The 23392-nt window shown below is 38.8% G+C and overlaps 1 protein-coding gene and 1 long non-coding RNA gene across 6 annotated transcripts in view; both read right to left on the bottom strand.

The window, feature by feature from the left end:
- LOC134801870 (uncharacterized) overlaps window positions 1-19935 on the bottom strand; it is a 39940-nt gene extending 20005 nt beyond the window's left edge. For 2 of the 5 annotated variants that reach the window (XM_063774515.1, XM_063774516.1), the window contains exons 1-7: window positions 19789-19935; window positions 19221-19265; window positions 19066-19092; window positions 14208-14258; window positions 13420-13434; window positions 13138-13158; window positions 12493-12528 (exon numbers count right to left, since the gene is read on the bottom strand). In XM_063774515.1, the coding sequence (XP_063630585.1) occupies window positions 12493-12528; window positions 13138-13158; window positions 13420-13434; window positions 14208-14258; window positions 19066-19092; window positions 19221-19265; window positions 19789-19863 (270 nt within the window). In that variant the 5' untranslated portion in view covers window positions 19864-19935. The remainder of the gene's footprint in view (window positions 1-12492; window positions 12529-13137; window positions 13159-13419; window positions 13435-14207; window positions 14259-19065; window positions 19093-19220; window positions 19266-19788) is intronic. The other 3 variants (XM_063774517.1, XM_063774518.1, XM_063774520.1) reach the window with 3 other exon arrangements.
- The window catches only part of LOC134801917 (uncharacterized), a 204840-nt gene that overhangs the window by 67284 nt on the left and 114164 nt on the right, over window positions 1-23392 (bottom strand). The gene's annotated exons all lie outside the window — the stretch shown is intronic.

The following is a 23392-nucleotide window of genomic DNA, read 5'->3' as shown; positions in this document are numbered from 1 at the left end:
TTGCCTGACCTAAGTAGCTTATTGAATTTCTTTAAAAACTTTTCTGTAAAAGGTTGACGGGTGTTGGGTGTTTATATGGTTTCGGTCGATTATTATCATTTGCATTGCCCATGATGACTTACTAGAATTACGAGCACACGAGACACTAATAGTAGTTTGACAAACCTTGGTTTTCAAGAGGTATTTTATATTGACATTTGCTGTCACAAATTTGCTGTCAGATTTAGTCGCAAACCGCACGCAAAGTGCACACAAATGTGTCGACACCTTGTTACGGAAAAGTGTAGACACGGCGACGACACTTTGTTTCGAAACAATTCTAGACACATTGTGTGGACTCTGTTACGACACATCTGACATTTAGTTACCACTTTGTGATTCTGCGACTGGAATGGTTATATGGGCAATCAACCATGCAACTAAACCACTTCGTGTTTGGGCTCGTTTGATTCGGCTCAACAAGATCTTTGACTTAAGATAGTACTCAGGGTCTGATGATGGAGCCGGAAGGTGGTCACCAGTACCAATCAACAATGCAACTAAACCACTTCGTGTTTAGGCTCGTTTTATTCGTCTCAACAAGATCTTTGACTTAAGATAGTACTCAGGGTCTGATGATGGAGCCGGAAGGTGGTCACCGGTACCAGTCAACCATGCAACTAAAGCACTTCGTGTTTAGGCTCGTTTGATTCGTCTCAACAAGACCTTGGACATAAGATAGTACTCAGGATCTGATGATGGAGCTGGAAGGTGGCCACGGGTACCAGTCTACCATGTAACTAAACAACTTCGTGTTTGGGCTCGTTTGATTCGTCTCAACAAGATCTTTGACACAAGACAGTACTCAGGGTCTGATGATGGAGCTGGAAGGTACCATTACCAATCAACCATGCAACTAAACCACATCGTGTTTAGGATCGTTTGATTCATCTCAACAAGATCTTTGACACTAGGTGATACTCAGAGTCTGATGATGGAGCTGGAAGGTGGTCACCGGTACCAATCAACCATACAACTAAACCACTTCGTGTTTGGCTTCGTTCGATTCGTCGCAACAAGATCTTTGACACAAGTTAGTACTCAGGGTCTGATGATGGAGCTGGACTGTGGCCACGGGTACCAGTCTACCATGTAACTGAACCACTTCGTATTTGGGCTCGTTTGATTTGTCGCAACAAGATCTTTGACACAAGGTAGTACTGAGGGTCTGATGATGGATCCGGAAGGTGGTCACCGGTACCAATCAACCATGCAACTAAACCACTTCGTGTTTGGCTTCGTTCGATTCGTCGCAACAAGATCTTTGACACAAGTTAGTACTCAGGGTCTGATGATGGAGCTGGACTGTGGCCACGGGTACCAGTCTACCATGTAACTGAACCACTTCGTGTTTGGGCTCGTTTGATTCGTCGCAATAAGATGTTTGACACAAGATACTACTCAGGGTGTGATGATGGAGCTGATGATGATAGACAGGTACCCGTCGCCACCTTCGCGCTCCATCATCAGACCCTGAGTACTACCTTGTGTCAAAGATCTTGTTGAGATGAATAAAACGTGGCTAAACACGAAGTGGTTTAGTTGCATGGTTGATTGGTACCGGTGACCACCTTCCGGCTCCAACATCAGACCCTGAGTACTATCTTGTGTCAAAGATCTTGTTGAAACGAATAAAACGAGCCTAAACACGAAGTGGTTTAGTTGCATGGTTGATTGGTACCGGTGACCACCTTCCAGCTCCATCATCAGACTCTGAGTATCACCTAGTGTCAAAGATCTTGTTGAGACGAATCAAACGATCCTAAACACGATGTGGTTTAGTTGCATGGTTGATTGGTAATGGTACCTTCCAGCTCCATCATCAGACCCTGAGTACTGTCTTGTGTCAAAGATCTTGTAGAGACGAATCAAACGAGCCCAAACACGAAGTTGTTTAGTTACATGATAGACTGGTACCCGTGGCCACCTTCCAGCTCCATCATCAGACCCTGTGTATCTTCAGTGTCAAAGATCTTGTTGAGACGAATCAAACGAGCCTAATCATGTTACTACATGGTTGATTGGTATCCGTGACCACCTTAATCATCATCAGATCCTCAGTACCAGTTCGTTTTTAAACCCTCGTTGATACAAACTTTACAACCTATAGGTACCAAATGCAATGACGAAACATGTAAATAAGCGAGTAGGTACCTATAATTTCTTTCGAGTAATATACCTTCATAAGTACGAGTATGGGGCTATTCATAAATTACGTCGTTTCAAATGGGAAGAGTGGGGGGGGGGGTCTGGACATCGGATGATGGTAACATGACGTAGGAGGAAACAGATTCATCCGAAGCTTGATTTTTGGATGATTTGAGGGGTGGGGGGGGGGTCAAAAATCGTCAAAAATAGATGACGTAATTTATGAACAGCCCCTATGTACATTTGCACTGCATTTAGTATTTTCGTACTTACCAAATAACAGTTTTAAAACTTTAAAAGTTAAGTACAGTTAGTGTTGTTATGGTCGATTTCAATATGCTTCGCGAAGGATCAAGAATGTTTAATCCATCATTGTAGTGCGAGTGTGGTAGAAGGGATCGGCATACTGAGCTCGCACGGCCTGCCGCAGCGCGTAAAATACCTAAACTCGCTCAACGCCGAAATGTAATAGCGCTATTCTACAGTTCGCTTCAACGTACGACCTAGCCATCGTCAATACTTTTTTCACAAAATCAGAACAACACCTTGTAACCTACAAGAGTGGAGGCAACAACACTCAAATAGATTATATATTAGTGAACCGAGCAAACTTAAGGCTGTCCAGAGACTGTAAGGTGATTCCCGGGGAACCCCTAACATCACAACACAGAATCCTGGTTGCCGAATTTCTCTTGAGAAAACCTGTAAAAGTGAAAAAAGATAGAACACGAAAAATACGTTGGCACAGACTTGAGCGAGAAGAAGGACACAAACTATGTAGCGAAATCGCAGACCACATCCCTACTATTAATGATGAAGGTAGCGTCGACACCATGTGGGTAGCTTTCGAATGTTTTTGCAATGAGAAAGCAGCCGAACATCTGGGCATATCAAAAGGACCCTTAAGTAACAACAAGGACACGAGCTGGTGGAGCGAAGACGTAAAATTAAAAATCGAGCAGAAAAAAGTTCTCTTTAAGCTGTGGCAACAAACAAACGACGATAGGGATAAGAATGCGTACAAAGAGGCGAAAAAGGAAGCGAAGCGCGCCGTGGCGCAGGCAAAAGCAAGTCGCGATCACGATATCTACGCGAAACTAGAAGCGGCTACCAACGACAGGGAACTTTTCAAGATAGCTAGACTCAGAAACAACGACAGCAAGGATCTGAAAACCGTTAAGTACATTAAGAATGAAAGCGGCCAGCTACTCACCTCAGATAAAGACATCCAACAAAGATGGAAGGAATACTACTCTCAACTTCTAAATGAAACGTATCCCCGCAAACAGCCTATTCAACCAACGGCAGAAACAGTAGGACCGATTCCGTGCATAACAACAGCCGAAGTACAAGCAGCTGTTAAGGCAATGGCAAACAACAAAGCTACGGGACCCGATAATATCCCTGCTGAGCTGTGGAAGAAATTAGGACTGGATGGTGTAGCCTTCCTGACCAATTTGTTCAATAAAATTCTGGCCAATGGTATCCCAAAGGCATGGAGGAAAAGCTACCTAGTCCCATTCTACAAAAATAAGGGAGATATTAGGCTGTGTGGAAATCACCGCGCAATAAAATTAATATCACACACCCTTAAAATTTGGGAACGAGTAATAAATAGGAGACTGCTTGAACTCACAGAGGTCACAGAAAACCAGTGCGGTTTTGTCGCAGGAAAGTCGACCACTGACGCCATCCATACCATAAGAATCTTAATGGAAAAGTACCGGGACAGAAGGACTGATCTACATATGGTGTTCATCGACCTAGAGAAAGCCTTCGACCGAGTTCCAAGAGACTTAATTTGGCAGGCATTACGAGCACATAACGTACCAGAATATTACATCAGCGTTGTCAAAGACATGTACAAGGACGTGACAACAAGAGTACGTTGCCCAGCCGGTGTAAGTGATGAATTCGAAGTTAAGGTCGGTGTTCACCAGGGCTCAGCGCAAAGTCCCTTGCTCTTTAATCTAGTAATGAACCATCTAACCGCGAAGTTGCAACGGCCGCCCCCCTGGGATCTGCTTTACGCTGACGATATAGCACTCGTCAGCGAAAATGCGGAAGACCTACAGCAAATACTGGAGCAATGGAGAGTCGCGCTAGAGGAAGCCGGATTGCGAATCAGCAAACAAAAGACCGAATACGTACACTGCAATTTCAGCGGCAAAAGCAACAGTAACACTGTTAGTCTCGAAGGCACACCCCTGAACAGGGTCGACTGTTTCAAATATCTAGGCTCAGTCATCACCACCGACGCAACTGTTGACACAGACATAACCCAACGAATTAACACGGGATGGGTGAAATGGAAAGAGCTAACAGGGGTATTGTGCGACAAGAGAATGCCTGTACACATTAAAGGCAAAGTTTATAAAACCGCCGTACGACCAGCTCTAACGTATGGCGCCGAGTGCTGGCCCCTCAAAAAACAACAAGAGGATAGACTACATGCCGCTGAAATGAGGATGTTGCGCTGGGCTGGAGGTGTAACGCTGCTAGATCGCATCCGAAATACCCTCATCCGTGGTAGCTTCAGGGTAAAACCAATCCAAGAGAAGCTAGTGGAAGGTCGACTTAGATGGTACGGGCATGTAATGCGTCGCCCTCCCGAGCACATGACCCGACAAGTACTCGAAATATTTCCGGCGCCAAAAAGAGGAAGAGGAAGACCCCGCCAAACATGGATAGCCACCATAAACAAGGACATGAAAGATGCAAATGTCACATCTGAGACAACCCGGGACAGAGCGTCCTGGCGAAGAAGGACTAGGAGAGCCGACCCCAAATGATGGGATAAGGCTAGGCGAAGAGAGAGAGACTAACTGTAAATGCTAAACCTGTCTGAACACAGTGACAACCACAGGATTTTTTGATAAAGACCATAACCAATCAGTACCAGTAGCGACCTAAATGTCCCCGTGCACTATATTGCAAAGAACTAAAGCGCGAAGAGTATTATGTAGATCTAAAATACACAGTTATTTAATAAGTTGAATTTATTTCAAGGAAAATAGTATTTAAAGACGAATGCTTACTTATTAAAAATAAATTTGTTTTATGATAACTTACAAGGGTTGTTACCATGAATTAATTTTATTTGAACTCCCGATCAAATTAAATTTGTTTCATTTATTACTTTGATTTTTCTGTACAGTAATACCTATTAAAATGTACCAAAGGGACTCTATTCGTTCATTATTCTCGTTTGACGTTGTTTGACGTAAATACAATGGTGACGTTACGTTTAGTGCCATCGGACTTAAAAGTTTTAACAGTGTTGGTACTAATGTTTACAAATTTGACACTTAATGCTTACGACAGTAAGTTCTTTTCCGTACAAAATATTTATCTTGACTCAAAATTTACGTAAGCGTTTTTATCATCAATGCAAATTTTCCGCTAATGTCATTCTGACCCACATTTTGTTGACGTTTTTGTTCCGCTCTGTGTGTCTATTTCTAATATTAAGTCAGTGAATATTAATAATAATGTCTATAATGAGTGAGGTTCGCAAACTATTATTTAAGCTCGTAAATAATTACGACAATGTGCGAAGTCGACGTGTAGCGTTTTATAACGAAAAACTGCAATGTTTACAACTCCTAAACAAACGTAAACAAATTAGGAGGTTGGTGCTCTATAAATATTTTGATACTTAGCATTTAGCATATTTGGCATAGTACGTATGTATTTTTTTGGTGATAGATTAATATTACGGTATTATCGAGCTAGGTCTTATTTACACTACATTTCATTTTTCGCCTTGTTACAATGGTATATGGTGAGAAAGTGTTAACAAATGTGTTTATCGTTGACTATACTTTAAAAGTTTAAATAGTGGTAGAAATTATGTGAGCTGACTTTGAGTGCACGTCAACGTATATTTAACTTATATCCTTAGGTATCTTACGTGTGTATAGAAAATCAAAAATATTTTCTAGTATCAAAACTATAATTCCTACTACACAAAGTGTGACCAGCCCAAGATTTTTTTAATTTCCCGCCAAACAATTGAGTAAAATTTCTGAAGCCAGACTCTAAGTAGTAATTCTGTTGATAAACATATTTGTTATCTTCATGTCATGAAATATATGAAAGATGCAAATAAACCCTTGTTTGCGGTATTATCAATTGATTTAAATAAAAGGCATGTTTATGTTTATAACATTGGATTATTTATTTAAAAATGTTTTCCATATAGAAATATACACGAAAACTGGCAACTGGCAACTTAATAAAAAAATAGACATTAATAAAGCGCATTCACAAAGTTTTCAGTATAATACAAATAACATTAGGCATGCCTACCTATTACACTTTACACACAGATACACTGATTTACACAGATTTCCAACTTGTATTCATACATTTCTTTACGGTTGTTAATTAATACGATTTCCAGATGCGTTATGACACTTATGACACGGTTCCTTCTGAACTCACTAAAGCTGTGAACTTCACTCTGGCCATGGTATAATAATATACTCCGCCTGGTACTCTATTCCGAGATTCGTGTATGACCTAACTGACACGGGCCTACGTCATCATGCTGTTTACAGGTTCTCAAACTTTAAAATGTGGGAGAATTTTAACCAACGGTGAAAATTATTTTAACGGCATTAATTTTAAGTTATTCATGTAGAAACATAGTAAAATAAAACAAATCTAATGTATTAAATTAAACTTTATTTATCTATACAAGACAAACGTTTGAAAAACTAATTCACAGTTACACATTAATTACCAAGCTTGGAAAAAAGTTTGTAAAACACTGCGACTGCTGACACTGAGCGAGAAGGAAATAACAATTAACACGCGTTCGACAAGGATGACGGTCAGGGCATGAAGTTATCTAGATCCGAATTGTCAAATGTGACAGCGCTATCCTGTGTTGCCAGTAATGTAAACAAAATGAAAATTATAAAATTATAAAGAAATATTTTAACTTATTAACCATAGCTATAATGTACCCATGTAACATGTTATGTTGAAATAAAGTGGCAATGTTATTGTGACGTAGGCCCGTGTCACTCTGGGAATAGAAGACCATGTTTTATTAGACCATGACTCTGGCTGCTTCAACAGCCGTTGCTCCGCATTTAGCACATGTGCATTGCTGTAATCCATGTAGGTACAGACGTACAGTCTTAAGTGGTAGTACCGCTACGTTGTATTTATTATTTAAAGATTTAATAAATAAAATTTTCGTTATGAATTTTAACCACAGCAATTGGACAGAGTCATTGACAAATATTTTTTTTTATTATGGTGGGTAGACGTACCTACCCTCCATATATTTTATGAACATTGATAAAGACAGTTGGAAGCAAATATTCGTTGTATGGGACCATGGTATAATAATATACTCCGCCTGGTACTCCATTCCCGTCTTTTCTAGGTCACCTAACTGACACGGGCTTACGTCATCATGCGACAGCGCTATATGATAATATGCGATAGCGCTATATATAGCGGCCATGTTGTTGTGACGTAGCCCCGTGTCACTCTGGGAATGGAAGACCATGTTATATTAGACTATGTATGGGACATAGCGTTGTATGGGATCTTGCACTTTGAGACTATGCGCTGAAACTTGGCACAGTTGATTGTTAGCTGGTCTTGAGCAGATACAGACCGGGAGACCTCGAGAGCCACCTCTCATTTAGTGGGGGGGGGGAGGGGGGAAATTCGACGCTGCCGCGCTTCACTTGGAGCAACATTTCTCTAAAACTATACCTATTAGGGCATGTAATATATCATTTTCGGATAAATTAAGAATGAAGAATCTATTTTTAGAACAAAAACAATGCTCTTTCTAACAAAAAAAAAGAATAAAGTAAAAAAGACTAAAAAACGTAATTTAGAGTTTTTTTTATAATGACTAATAATTTTTAAACTGTAGCAGGAATCTGAAAATTAACAAAAAATACAGTCGTAAAGCTACACTTATTACGTTTAAGAAAATATACAGTTTATTATACAAAACTGTTGATAAATGGGAGATAAAAAATAATATTAACCCGTCGAACGTCCACCATACAACAAATTGATGCAAAGCAATTTGACCCATATTGATCGGTAGTAACACACGTCTGATATTAAGTCGCTACGACCCAAATTGAGTTAGCATCACACGTGTCTTGCGAGTTATTTACGAATGACTAAAAAAGGGGACCTTAGTATTTATTTTCTCCCTTCAATATATTTTTTTAATATCGATGGTAGCGAAAAAAAGTAGCACTTATTTTATAAGAAATCTGAAACAGATTATTTACGTAAAATATATTTTTTTGCTGTGGGCTACCGTTTACGAGTTATTTACGAAAAACTAAAAAAATAAACGATTGTAGAACAAATTATAAGTAAGTTTCTCACATTAATAATATTTTGTATTGAGATCACTCTGACCCACGCTTAATATTATTTTTTATCTCCCATTTAACAACAGTTTTGTATAATAAACTATATATTTTCTTAAACGTTATAAGTGTACCTTTAAAACTATATTTTTTGTTTTCAGATTCCTACTACACTTTAAAAAAAAAATTGGTAATTATGACAAAATCAAAGATACGTTTTTTTGTCTTTTCTACTTTATGCTTTTTTTTTGTTAGAAAGTGCATTGTTTTTGTTCCAAAAATAGATTCCTCACCCTTAATTTATCCGAAAATGATATATCACATGCCCTAATAGGTATAGTTTTAGAGAAATGTTGCTCCAAGTGAAGCGCGTCGGCGTCGAACTTCCCCCCTCCCCCCCACTAAATGAGACGTGGATCTCGAGGTCTCCCGGTCTGTATCTGATACGATACGATCTATGATACGATAAACTGGGTTCGATCCTCAGGAATTATATGCTGGTATACTTTTTGTATTTTTTTACACTTAAATTTCGTATTGTTTTTTTTTAATTTACAATTTTTTTTTATTTTGAATAAGTTGACAATTTCATATTGTTGATCGATCAAGCGCGGGCAAGTTTCATTTTTACAAGCTTCTATATAACTGTTCGAGCCGATATAGTTTGATGTCCTAATTTCCTAAAAGATGGCGCTGTTACAAACGCAAACTAGGTAACGGTAGTTCATCGTAGAATATACATAATATATATACTGTCAAATATGAGAATATGTATATGATTAGTACATTTGGTACTGGTAACTTCGCAACTTATTCAAATAATAACTATCCCTAAAAAATTGAGTTTTTTGGTCATTTTTAATTATTCTAAACCGAGTCATACATTTAATACTCGACTACGGCAACGCAAAAGGAGGATTATGATTTTGACCGGTATGTGCTTGTGTATGTATGTATGTATTATGTTCATTTGTTTCCTAATAACTTCTAAAGTACCGTAAAACGGGGTGAGTTGGCTCGAAATCGAAGTTCAAACCTGGATAAAAGTTTATTTTTATATGTGGCACATTGATTTATATACAGGAGAGAAAACTAGCGTGTTATCGCGAACAGCACATTTTTCTCTCCTGTGGGCAATAGTTAACAGCTTGTGGGCATGTAAGCAATGATTTTATCATAGTTCTCTAAATAAAAGGAGGACCTTTTCACGTGGATAAGGGTTAAATAAGAAAATTAACCTTTATAGCTCTTAACTCTTGTGTATGTCTACAGGAAAGACATAACACAGTGATCTGTTTGACCCTTAATCATGGTCAAATATCGACTACCGACTTCCATAATTACTGTATGAAATAAATAAAATGTATTTAATTTGCAATTTATTTAATTCCTTCGCTACTTCAATATTTTTTTAGATAATATTTACCATTTTATCATAATCGACAACCCTGAACTACGAACGCCAACTCCCCCCTCTATCAAACCGGTACACCCCGTTCGTAACACCAACTCTCCCCATTCATGACCCAACTGTCCCCGTTGTCGAGCCAACTCACCCTGAGGTACAATCCTGCTCTCCCCATAAAAATCCTCAAATGCGATTGGATCGTTTTCTATGTTTTTAACATATTATAAATAAAGAAAATATAACTTAAGTTTTTCTGTTTCCAATAAGCCATGTAAGTATATAAACGATATCCGAAAGGTGGATGAACACTTACTTTGGTAAACATCACTTAAAAACCGGCCAAGTGCGAGTCGGACTCGCGCACGAAGGGTTCCGTACCATAATGAAAAAAAAACGGAAAAAAATGCAAAAAAAAACGGTCACCCATCCAAGTACTGACCACGCCCGACGTTGCTTAACTTTGGTCAAAAATCACGTTTGTTGTATGGGAGCCCCATTTAAATCTTCATTTTATTCTGTTTTTAGTATTTGTTGTTATAGCAGAAACAGAAATACATCATCTGTGAAAATTTCAACTGTCTAGCTATCACGGTTCGTGAGATACAGCCTGGTGACAGATAGACGGACGGACGGACGGACGGACGGACAGCGAAGTCTTAGTAATAGGGTCCCATTTTACCTTTTGGGTACGGAACCCTAAAAACAAAGTTAAATTCAACTAAAAAGCAGCCGATTTCAAGCATCAACTTTGACAGTGAATTTGTGTTTCAAAATTGTATGATTTGGCAGCTTAGTGTTGCGAAAAGAAGAAAAAATATGTCTAAAAATATAATCAAATTACATAGCCACTCAAAAATGAAATTCTAGATTTGCAATCCAACTCCCCCCGCGAAACCTACTCACCCCGTTTTACGGTACTCATTATAATTTGTCAAACGATGTGTCATTCAAATCGTCCGCTGGATATGACTACGAGTGTGTACGAACAATTTGAACACGGTGCTCTCTAGACGTCATAAAGTCGCGAACCAAAAAAAAAATACAAATAAGTAATGATGACGTGTTGTATATCAATCGAAAGGGATTTCAATACATTTCAAATATATACATATTGTTAGCTTTTGCGCCCGGCTTTGCTTGCATGGCCCCATAAAACATTAATTTATCGGGTAATTGGAACTACGAATTTACAAGCGCCCTGGATTCTATCCGCGCATTACCAGACTACGGCGATACAAGAAGACTTAAGGATGACTCACGCTAGACCGGGCCGTGCCCGGGCCGTGGCGTCCGACACATCATTTTGGATGATGGCTGATCGGTGATCACGTGGTGCGTGGTAAACGAAGCGCCGGACGCTCCGGCCCGGCCCCGGTCCAGTCTAGCGTGAGGCATCCTTTATGCAAAAAAAAATTTCTTTGGCCGCTATATAGACTGTATGATACTGTCTGTTTTTTAATGATCTGGGGCCCGTTTCTCAAAATCTTGGAGTGTGGCCCATAATTCCCGAAAATTATTTTTTCTTCGAGGCAATTACACCGTTCCAATTTTTTTCGCTTTATTTTATTTTAGTGGAAATTTTTTTCATAAAATTAATTTTCCCTTTCTTAATTTATTCCCTTTTTCTTTTAATCCCAGTAGTTAAAATAACCAGTAGGTTTTTTTTTCACTAACTAAATATTCTCTATCTCCATATTTTGTCTTTTTTTTAATGCTAGTGGTAAAAATAACCAGGTTTTCAAATAGGTAGGTTAAGGTAATTTTTTTGATGACCCTAAATACGAAACTGCTCCCAGAGATAGGTAGGTTTAGGGTTATTTTTTTTCGTGACCCTAAAAACGAATCTTCTCCCAGAGATAGGTAGGTTAGGGTTTTTTTTTGATGACGCTAAAAACGAATCTGCTCCCAGAGATAGGTAGGTTAGGGTCACTTAGGGTTTAGTTTTTGATGACCCTAAAAACGAATCTGCTCCCAGAGATAGGTAAGTTAGGGTTATTGACTGACAGCGTTTGGGGCAATTTTTTCACTTGTAGTTTTTTAGATTATGTGGATTGGGCAGCGTTATCGATTAAAGCTCTTAGCCAGAATATTTCGTAACCTTTCGCATGAATCACTTTTTTTAGATTAAAATCGCATTAAAATCCGTTCAGGCTCAATTTCAATGAAAACTGAAATTATTACGATTTACTCACGTCTCGCTTAATAGTTGTGACAAAACACGGGACTATAGGTAGTTGCAAGTTGCAACCACTGTGTGGCGCTGTCGTCGTGCCCAATAAGATATTCTCGCGAGGTCTACAGCTCACAGAGCCACTAGTAAATAGCTCTTGACATATTCCATCTATGAAGTCTTCTAGCAATACTACGGTTAAAGTGACATGATCGTGTTCCAAACTCGGAGGTTCCATGTCGAACGGGCATCGGGCGAATTTCAGAAACTCGCACCATGTAAATGGGCCTTACTTGTAAGTGCTGAAAATGATGTCATACCATGTATGTATTCCGTCGAAGATAAAGAGTAGAATGTGTACTTACAGCTTCATAAACTGACGAATTTAGTGAAGGATCGCTCTAAAACCACAAAATGTTAAATTACTTAGTTTAACACTCGAATGAATGTTCACTTGAGTGAATGATTCATTTTCTTTCATTGCTTGTTCACACGGTGCTGGTGCTAAGATTATTCACTTTTCATTTTCTTTCACTATGGCGTCGAATGGAGTTGTGCGTGGAGGATGAATTTTTATTTGTGATCATTTAATTAATTTGTGTTTCGTTTAGTAAAGATGACAAGCAAAAGCAAAGAAAACATCGACGGTGGTGGGTGCGAGCTTCGAATAGTATCGCAATCATTTGAGGATGAATTTAAGTAATTTTGAGGAACTTCTACTAATATCTAATAAATAAATCTTTAAAAAAATCTGTGACATCTTGCTCTGGCGATTGTTTTGGAATTCTGAAATATTTTTACAGAGTACCTACAAATACTATCATATCCTGCTTTTTCCAAGAAGTCTAGGTAGGAATGAGCATTCACTCTGTGTTCAGTGTTCACATATTCATTTTTTGTTCATTCGGTGTGCGAGTGAAAGATGCCGAATTAAAATATCCGACACTGTTGGATCATTTATTATAAATGCATAATTTAAGTATGTATTGTTTTTGTTAAGAATAATTTACCCTTGTCAACAGTACTTTCGCCTGAAATAAATTTTGAATTATTCTTAAAAACTAGTTTTCAGCTGAAGCACTTTACAAAAAATAGGTACTTATGTAGTTTCGACTGAAACTCCTAGTGAAAACTAGTTTTAACCGAGGCGTGTCGGAAAACTAGTTTAACTAGGAAAAACGGGTTTTGTGGTAGCATAATAGAAAGAGAACTAAAATATTAAATAAATAACTTTTGTTAACTACATATTAAAATTAGTTTTTTTTAAGAATGAGCAAGAAAATCATTCTTACCTCAGGTTTCGGATTCTGAAATGATAAAAGAAAATTAAAAATATAAGTAGGAGAAACCACGTTATTATTAACTGACTTGACAACGAAAAAAAAACCATCACGCAATTTGCTTATCTTATTTTAAGTCTTCCGTAGGTACCCAAAGGGTAAAAACGGGACCCTAACTCATGTGCTAACACGGTTCTATAGCTATCTAGACAGTTGAAATTTGCACAGATGATGTATTTCTGTTGCCGCTATAACAACAACTACTAAAAACAAAATAAAATACATATTTAAGTGGGGCTCCCATACAACAAACGTGATTTTTTTGCCGTTTTTTGCGTAATGGTACTGAACCCTTCGTGCGCGATTCCGACTCGCACTTGGCCGGTGTTTTTTGTCTACCCCGTCTCAAATCTCTGTGCACGCCACTGGCCAATATAGAGGGTGCTACTTAGCTGGTTTTTGTGAAGCCAATTCAAAAATTTGTACTTCGAAAATCAAATCTGTACCAAATTTAAACTTAATTGGTCCAGTATGAAACTGCTTCTAAAAACTTGGTAAATTCATTTTTATTTGGAGAAAAGATATTAATAACACATTATTAGCGCAGCAAATAGACTGTGACAGACGGACAGACAGACAGACTGACGAGTGATCCTATAAGGGTTCCGTTTTTTCCTTTTGAGGGACGGAACCCTAAAATTGGCAGAATCGAAAATAAATCGCTAAATCCACGAATGTTACGAATTATCTCAAGGAAATTGTAAGAAACATAATTATTCTTAAATACTATAAATAAATACCATAATCCCTTCCAACGTCGCACTTAAAAGTTCGCCTAGAGCGGAATAATTCTGAAATGAACATAAAATATATAGGTATAAATAGGTAGACTTAAAATATACTTAGTAAAAAAATATAGGGAAGTAAAAAGCACAAAAATATATTTTGCTTTAGGATTTTAACTCCTGAGATCTCAGACACATACAGAACTGAGCCAATCACTCCTTGAAATGTTTGTCAATATCATGCTTAGTATACCGGGTGTGGCCTGTAACACGAGCAAATAATTAAAACATAGATTGTACTCCTCAAACGGTGACACTTTTGTTCAACAACTTTTAAAAATTATGAAGTATTTAGACTCCCTATTTTTCATACAAAATAAATATTATCTTCAATGGACGCCATCGCCACGCCTTATCATTGTGATTGACGTTGCTTGTCACGCCTTAAACATAACAAAATTCGCGATACATTGCGTCTTAGAATAAACTTTAAAGCGTATTAAAAATCAAACCACAAGTTATTTTTAAAAGTCGCTGAACAAATGTTGGTCAGTATGAGGAGTACAGCCTACAGTTAAATTTTTTGCTCATATTACAGGCCACACCCGGTATAGGGACCGTGCGCGTTGGAGGGTCTGCCATCTTGTGGCCTGAACGGAAACATAATTATGTGCACATGTACATTGCTAAAGCAAGTGCTACCGTCTACCGTTCTCGTATATAGGTACATTTCCTTGTGCAGAGTATGTTCTGCCATCTTGTGGGCTACTTACGAAGCCTAAACGACACATTTACGCCTTGGGCCAAAAATCTGACGGCTTCTATGCTGCCCCCTATAGGTCATGCGCGGGGGCTGTACTGCATTTTATCACGTAACTTGACAAAAACAGCGCCCACGTGCAGGCCGCCGGAACAGTAATGCGGCAACAATGCGCAACAGACGGCATCCGAATATCATCTTTATAAAAATAAAACAAACGTTTTTTAGGGTTCTGTAGTCACCTAGAAACACTTATAGTTTCGCCATGTCTCTGTCCGAGGCTTTGCTCCGTTAGTGCGTAACGATCGTTAGTGCTAGAAAGATGCAATTTGGCATGGATACATACTTAAATCATGCATTGCGATAGAACGGTAAAATATATTTTTTTAGAGTACCTACTTTCCATACAAAATGTTTTTTTTTTTGCTTTGCCCCAATGGTGTGGGGTATCGTTGTATAGGTCTTCACTGAGAAAATGAAATGGCTAGAAATAAATAAGTTTTTGCCGTCTACAACCGAGTGACTTGGCTCGGAGGGAGCCTGCAAAGTTCGTTGTTAAAAATGTTAAAATCAAAGAAGTCAACTAGGTTAACGTAAGTTGGTAAAATTATGCAATTCAATTTATTAAAAGTAAATAACACGCGTTTATATTGACTAAGACATTTATTTGAAAACAAATTAGTACCTGGTTAAAACAACCAAGAACGTTTACCAATAATTATTGCTTATTTGTCAATTACAAAGCTTTATTCCGCATTTTAAATAAGTCTTGGTTGTATTCAACTAAATAAATTTTAACGAAGCCAAATTGGTACTTTGCTAGAGCTTATTTTTTTCCATGTTTTAAAATAAATAAGGTTCTCCAAAAACATTTTTGATGTCCCTTTTGGGGTATTGCAAAAAATCTTCTCTTAGTAAAAAGTCATACAAAGCACCCTTATGCTTGTAATGTACATGATACTTACTATGGCCTATTTTAACAGAATGGTAACTAAGAAACCCTACACTGAGCATGGCCCGACATGTTGTTAGCCGATTTAATGAAGTAAGTAGTACCTACCTATCGCATGTTCTACCTTGTTTCATTAATCATTACTCCACGCGGGAACAAAAGGAACATGCCTTCAAATTTAAAACACTACGATGTGTCGGTACACTACATAGGGTCATTGCACTAGTTTTCGTCCGGTGTCAGTTTCCGTCCACTTGACGAAATTTGAATATAAACCTTAATTGCTGCACCAATTTGGAGTTATTGCAATATTTATCTATCTAGGTACATAAAAAATATATTTCGCAAGTAGCAAATTATAAATGAAATGTACCTACCTATTATTTGCTAATCCGTCAAGTGAACGGAAACTGACACCGGATGGTAAACTGACACAATTACCCCTTCACTTAAATCCAATGTCAGATCAGAATCATCGAAACTTGTCGTGCAATATTCATCATAATTATGTAAAAGTCACAAAAACTACTATAATGTGTTGGTCATGCATTTAATGAAACATGCATATTTTTCTTGATAGATTATTTTCCGTAGGTAGGTACAGTCACCAGTAATAATATGTGACACAACGAAGGACGCGAAAATATCTGACATGATCTTATTTGTAGAGCCATAAGCCAGTGTCACATATTTTTGCGGTCTTCGAAGAGTAACATATTATTGCAGGTGACTGTACATTTTATACGATCACAGATGTAGAGTCAGACCGAGAAAAGTCTGCAGGGATTTTAATAGCCCCAGCAGCAGTGTCAGTGTTATTTATACGTCATCATTTCATAGAAGTTTGACATTTAAAATAATACTTGCACTGCGTGGGCTATCAAATCCGCTGCAGACTTTTCTTGGTCTGACTATATACCCACGTACGTCCTACTCGGGGAAATCAGGCAGAAAGGCCTGTGCCCTGTTTATCAAAAGCTAATACAAATCATCATCATCATCATTTCAGCCTATATACGTCCCACTGCTGGGCACAGGCCTCCTCTCATGCGCGAGAGGGCTACTTACAAGCTTTTGTTAAGCAGGGCACAGGTCAAGAGCACCCTAAACCGGCGAGCGTGTATGAGGAATTTTATGAAGGATGCTAAAGAGGCATGTCAGGATCGTAGCAAGTGGAAACTGCCTACCCCTCCGGGAAATAGGCTTGATTATATGTAGGTATGTATGTATGTATGTATGTATGTATGTATGTATGTATGTATGTATGTATGTATGTATGTATGTATTTATGTATGTATGTATGTATGTATGTATGTGTGTATGCATGTATGTATGTATGTATGTATGTATTGTACGTCCTACTGCTGGGCACAGGTTACAGTGGTAAATAAAATCAAATAATATTCCGTACACAAGTTCCGAATTACTCAAATCGGACCACGGGTCTCAGATTAATCGGTGAAATACATAAGAAATACATTTTATCGGGACATTCTTACACAAAATGACTAAGCCCCACGGTAAGCTCAACAAGGCTTGTTGTGGGTAGGTACTCAGATAACAATATATATAATGTACAAATACATAAATACATACAAAACATCCATGACTCAGGAACAAATATATGTGATCATCACACAATTAAATACCGGAATTCGAACCCAGGACCGAACCTCCTCTTTCTGGGTAAAGAAGTCGGTTAAAACCCATTGGTACGAGGCACGATTTGAACCCGCGACCTCCGGATTGAAATTTTGACGTCAAATTCATTCATAGTTAACTAAATATATTGTGGGTGAAATTGGGTGCGAGTTCAGAAGAGACGACAAAGAAAATAAATACGAAGTTATTTCACCTCTTCTCTTAGTAAAATAATTTAAACTGAAAGACGTAGGTACTTTGTAAAATCTTCGCTGTTCTCAATTGTTGTAAAGGTGGTGAAATAATAAGTGGACTGTAGTTTAAAGCTGGTTTACTTTCCAAATTACGAGAAATACAAAAAGGTGGCAAAGTGGATTGTCGTTGGGATTCAAGATGACAAAGTAAGTTTTTGAAAGCTCTATAACTGTCAAAGCTTTGAATACAAAATTGCCATAGTTAAATTTGACACATAGAGACATTGACATGATTGAATTTATATATTTAATTGCATATTTTAATTAAAAAGTATGCAACTTGAATTATATTCATTATGAATTATTTTATTACATAAAATTAAATTATTTCGAAAATTTATGAAAGGCGTTTTTAATTGCGAATACATATTAATAACTAACTAACCACTAACCAACCACACCACACACACACTAACCATATTATTAACTTAACCTAACGAAGACAGGATCAAAAATGAATCCGTTTTTGAACGATTCGTAACATGCTCCCGGCGTTGAAGTATGAGAGCTTCAATTTGTCGACAGGGAGAGGACTTGTAGTGTTTCTTGTGACAATTGTCATAAACTTAGGAAGAGAAATATCTGTTTTTTCCGATATAATAAAGTTTTTTTTAATAATACAATGATGGTGGCAAACAGGAATACGGCCCGCCCGATGGTAAGCGGTAACCGTAGCCCATGGATGCCTGTGACGTCAGCAACAGTGATGTTTTACAATTGTCGCACCTGTCACCGTGGTGAAATTGGGGCATGTTGTTGTAGGCTCGTCGGATGATGCCCCTCTTCGTCTTAGGGCCCCCCCACATCTAGCGTCTTTCGAGCGTCGGCGTCTGTCGGCGTCTGGTCAGCGCTATGGAAAATGACGTCGCTGCGCAGTTGCGTCGACGCTGCGTCGACGTTGCGTCCAGCAGCGGCGCGGCCATAGAATTGTAGACGCCGACGCTCGAAAGACGCCAGATGTGGGGGGGGGGGGGGCCTTAATGTTAACGTCAATCCACTTTGCCACTTTTTGTATTCTTGTAATTTTGGAAGTAAACCAGCGTTAAACTACAGTCCACTTATTATTTCACCACCTTTACAACACCTGAGACCAGCGAAGATTTTACATACTTATATAAACATAATAGGTACTTTGTATTTCCCAAGCTTAAGCATAAATAATGGCTTTGATCTGTATAAAATACCCGACACACCATAAATACTTATAATTATGTTATTGTCATCGAAGAAACATGGTATATTATTATGATACGAATACGATCTTACCTCCGTTAGCACCTTGAGCAAATCTGGCTGAAATTACGGTAGAAATAAATAAATAGCGGACCGATCGACCAATAATTGTTATAAGAATTAGAAGTCACAGCGGTACGATACCGATCTGTCAGTTAAAAAAAAACTAATAAGTATAATATAGTTACAAATTGAGGGTTATGACGTCGTTTCTGCCTCGCTTCTGGAATTCTCTGAAAATCGTAATGAATATTTTATAAAATACTCTAGACGTTGATCATGACTACGTCCGCTGTCCGACGTACAGGGTGTATTTTTAAATAGACATTACTATAATTAATCATAAAAAAACAACGGGTTGCACTCCGGGAGTGCCGGCAGAAGTGAAAACTCAATGACATTGTAACAGTTTATCGATCAGGTCACGTGTCCGTCTTACGAAGCGTCTTACGTCTTACGCTCTTGCGAGTTTAACATTTTTTCCCCATCACGAAATCTTACGTCTTACGGACACGTGACCTGTCGCGAGTTTAACATTTTTTCCCCATCACAAAAAGTGCACAGCGCCGCTAAAGAAGTTTTCACTTCAAAATTACTTAAAGTATGTAGGTATCCCATTTTATCGCAAATTATATGAGGCCTCTTGGCCGCTTTACTATGGTGCAAACATTGACATATTGCATATAGAATAGGTGCAAATAAAACCTTATTATAAAAGATAAAAGCACTTCTTAACCGAATTTTTAACTACTTAACCTGGTCTCGGCGGTTCGGATGTCTGCAAAAAACTACAAGAGGTGCCAGCAAAAATAATAGAAGTAAGACTCGCATGGTGAGGGTGACTGCTATAACTCCGCCGTGTGTGAAGCAGCTATTAACTAGTATACCAGCGTCGGCTATCAGTTAATTGGGATATTCGTCGCGCATCCGCCGATAATTAAACTTTACAAATTGGATTCGGTTTGTCAAAATTAGATATTTCCATTATCTGTGTACCTAGGTGAAAGAATGAACATATAATTGGATTGTACCATAGACGGATGAATATTCATAGAATTGAGCACTGTAGTAGAGTTAGACCAAGATAAGTCTGCAAAGATTTTGATAACACACACAGTTCAAGTGTTATTTATACGTCTATTATAAGGAATATCCAATTATAGGAAGAAATTAAGTCGGGGTTGCTATTTTGGCAAAAACGCAATGTGGGGTTGCCAGAGATTACGAAATTAATGTTGGCAGAGAGCATGCACTTTTCTTTCGGACGACTTCGCTTAGCTTAGCTCAATTATTTCTTCCAACTTTTAAACTTGTAGATATTATAAAGTCCAAACAAGAAACATTTATGCGGCATTGCTCGGAAAACATTATAAAAAACTCAAAAATTCGAGTTTTACCAGAGATCAATTTTTCGCCTCTGAAAACCGCCATATAGAAATATTCATTGAAATCGTTAGATCCATTTCCGAGATCGCCGAAATATATAAATATATGTCGGAGCGTGACTCGAGAAGGACGTATTGCAGTTCATAGTTTTAGACGCCTGAATAAAATTGATTAGCAATGTTTGGTTATGTATTACCAAAGAGAATAGATAGTATAGAGGGGTCCTGTCATAGTAAATTTTGTAGTCACAGTAAATTTACTGCCATCTATCGACACACGACTAAAACTCAAAATGAAAACGTAAGTATGAAATTATCAAAAAAAAATATATATATGGATAAATGATTTTATTATTTTTATATCATTTTGACCCATGTTCATTCACTGATATCTATGTGTTAAAATTGTTACGTCGTGTATTGTTGCGTCGTCACGCCATCTAGCCGAGCATAGGCTAAAGGTGTGTGCGCCATCTATCCGAGAATGACTCTTTCTTGATTTCCGAGGCACGTTTTTTCCTTAGACTTTATTCATCTTATACTAAGTTACATATGTCATTGGTATTACTTAGTTGTAATAAGATTCCTTAAGTTGTGTTGAGAGCAACGCCATTTTTTGGCGTATGTTGAACTAAGATGACAGGTAGAAGGCTTTGGAACGTCAAGTGGTTTAACTTGGGTGAAGCTCGGTACTAGGTGGCAGTTTTCTCGTTATATTGGTAGACTGGTCAAGCACTTTAGCCAAAGCCTCCACCGCTGAGAGTCTTGATCGGACCGTGCTGGAGATCGGACGTTAGCCAACCTCGTGCCTAATTCGCCATGTTCCTGAAGGATTGTTCTGAAAGCTAATAGAATCCTAAGTGTTTTATTTCAAGTGTTATTTTGATTTATTATATTTATGTCATTAGAAGCCTACTTTTGTGAAATAAAGAGAAGATGTGTTGTTTTAAAAAGATGTGTCCCGACGAGTTTCTTGCCGGACACATATTAGGTTAAATCTTCTCGGGTTAGAGGTGTAGGTTTGGAACCGGTGTAGCTTTATCTTACGTTCATAAGCGCAATGTAATATGCCTACCTATACCTACTTGAATAAAGATTTGGACGTTTCACGTGATTCTTTTATTTATTTATCAAATAAGTAACACAGCATTACAGTATAAAACCAAGGCACTGTGAAACTACAAAGTAAAAGAAAAGACAAAGAAAAATAATACACATAAAATAGAAATTAACTAAATATTAGATTTGGGCGACGACGTAACGGCGTAGCTCCGTAGCGTCGTCTGACTCGGCGTAGGGTTCGCCAGGTTGCCCCTGAACCGCCGAAACACCACACCCTTCGTCCAGAAGTCCGCGCTTGCGAAGGTGTCCTGCAGCGGCCGCGGCACGCGCACCACTAATGAACTGAAGTGCACATAGTGACGCGACTGTAGCTGGTGCACCCTCAGCGTGTAGCCAATCTTCCGGCGAACGTACTCCACCACCTCGTCGGCCACGGCGGAGTAATGTAGGCGTGACACGTAAAGCGCCTTACTCGGTGTCGCAACACGTAGGCCAGAATTAACCGGCTCCGCAGTGCCACACAGAGGCTTACGAGGCGCCCTGCGCGCCTTGTGTTTCTTTCCACCAGTGTGAATACCTCCTTATCCACATCGGTGCGGGAGGACTTCTCCTTAAGTGGAGCCCGTGCTTCATTCACCTTGACAGGCGGGTTGACCCGGTTAGCTGCGACAGGCTGACCGGCGACGTCAGCATATGCACGCTGACGTGACTTCGAGGTGACAGGGGGCGGTCGCACGCGCGGGGGGCGCCGGGCGGTGCAGCGGCGCGTGCGGCACATTTTACAGTGTCAGCAACACACAAACTAACCGACTCAACATGAGTGTCAGGTCGATGATCGTTCTTGAAATTTGAAGCCGCCGACCGAGTTGGAGCATTCCGCAAACTTGTGATTTCGTTGCGCAATTCGGCAATAGTGACTAGTCTGGCTTCAAACTTAGAGATAACTTCCGCTAATCTTGTTTTTAGGGCCACGATTTCCTTTGACAAGCAGCGAACGTCGACCTGAACCGGATCACACGACGGCTGGATAGAAATACGGACGGCTGAATACCCGTCGCCAGTGTTGGGCAAAATGTAATCTAACTACTGATTACTAACTACAACTACATTTTGTAGTTAGTAATCGTGATTATTGATTACAAGAAATAACCGTTAAAAGTAGTTAACATTTTTGATTATTAACTACTAATTGTAGTTGCAATCACGGTTACGTGATTACTTTTTCTAACTACTTATCTATCAGAGAATTCAGCAGAGATTGGCATTTCGTAATTGATTCCCAATTAAATAGGTTTCAGGGCGTGCAGATTTAAAAAATGATGACCATTTTATAATCCAAGATGGCGGCCATGCACTTTGCATAAAAGTTGTCATGGATATTGTTTTAAAGGTTTTGGGGAATGCAGATTTCGAAAAAATGATGGTTGTTATGGAATCCAAGATGGCGGTCATGAAAATTATCATAAAAGTCATCATGGGTGTCGTTTTATAGGTTTCAGGGAGTGCCGGTATCGAAAATGATGATAGTTTAGTAATCCAACATGTCTGCCGTGCACTTTGACATAAGAGTCTTCATGGGTGTCGTTTTATAGGTTTCAGGGAGTGCAGAATTCTAAAATGATGACAGTTTTGGAATTCAACATCTCTGCCGTGCACTTTAACATAAAAGTCATCATGGGTGTCGTTTAATAGGTTTCAGGGCGTGCTGGTTTCGAAAATGATGACAGTTTTGGAATCCAACATGTCTGCCGTGCACTTTGACATAAAAGTCCTCATGGGTGTCGTTTTATAGGTTTCAGGGAGTGCCGGTTTCGAAAATGATGACAGTTTTGGCATCCAACATGTCTGCCGTGCACTTTGTCATAAAAGTCGTCATGGGTGTCGTTTTATAGGTTTCAGGGAGTGCCGGTTTC

The sequence above is a fragment of the Cydia splendana genome, chromosome 23 (genome assembly GCF_910591565.1).
Source record: "Cydia splendana chromosome 23, ilCydSple1.2, whole genome shotgun sequence".
NCBI lineage: Eukaryota > Metazoa > Arthropoda > Insecta > Lepidoptera > Tortricidae > Cydia > Cydia splendana.
Note: the sequence above shows the minus strand (reverse complement) of the source record. Positions and strands in the feature narration are given on the sequence as shown.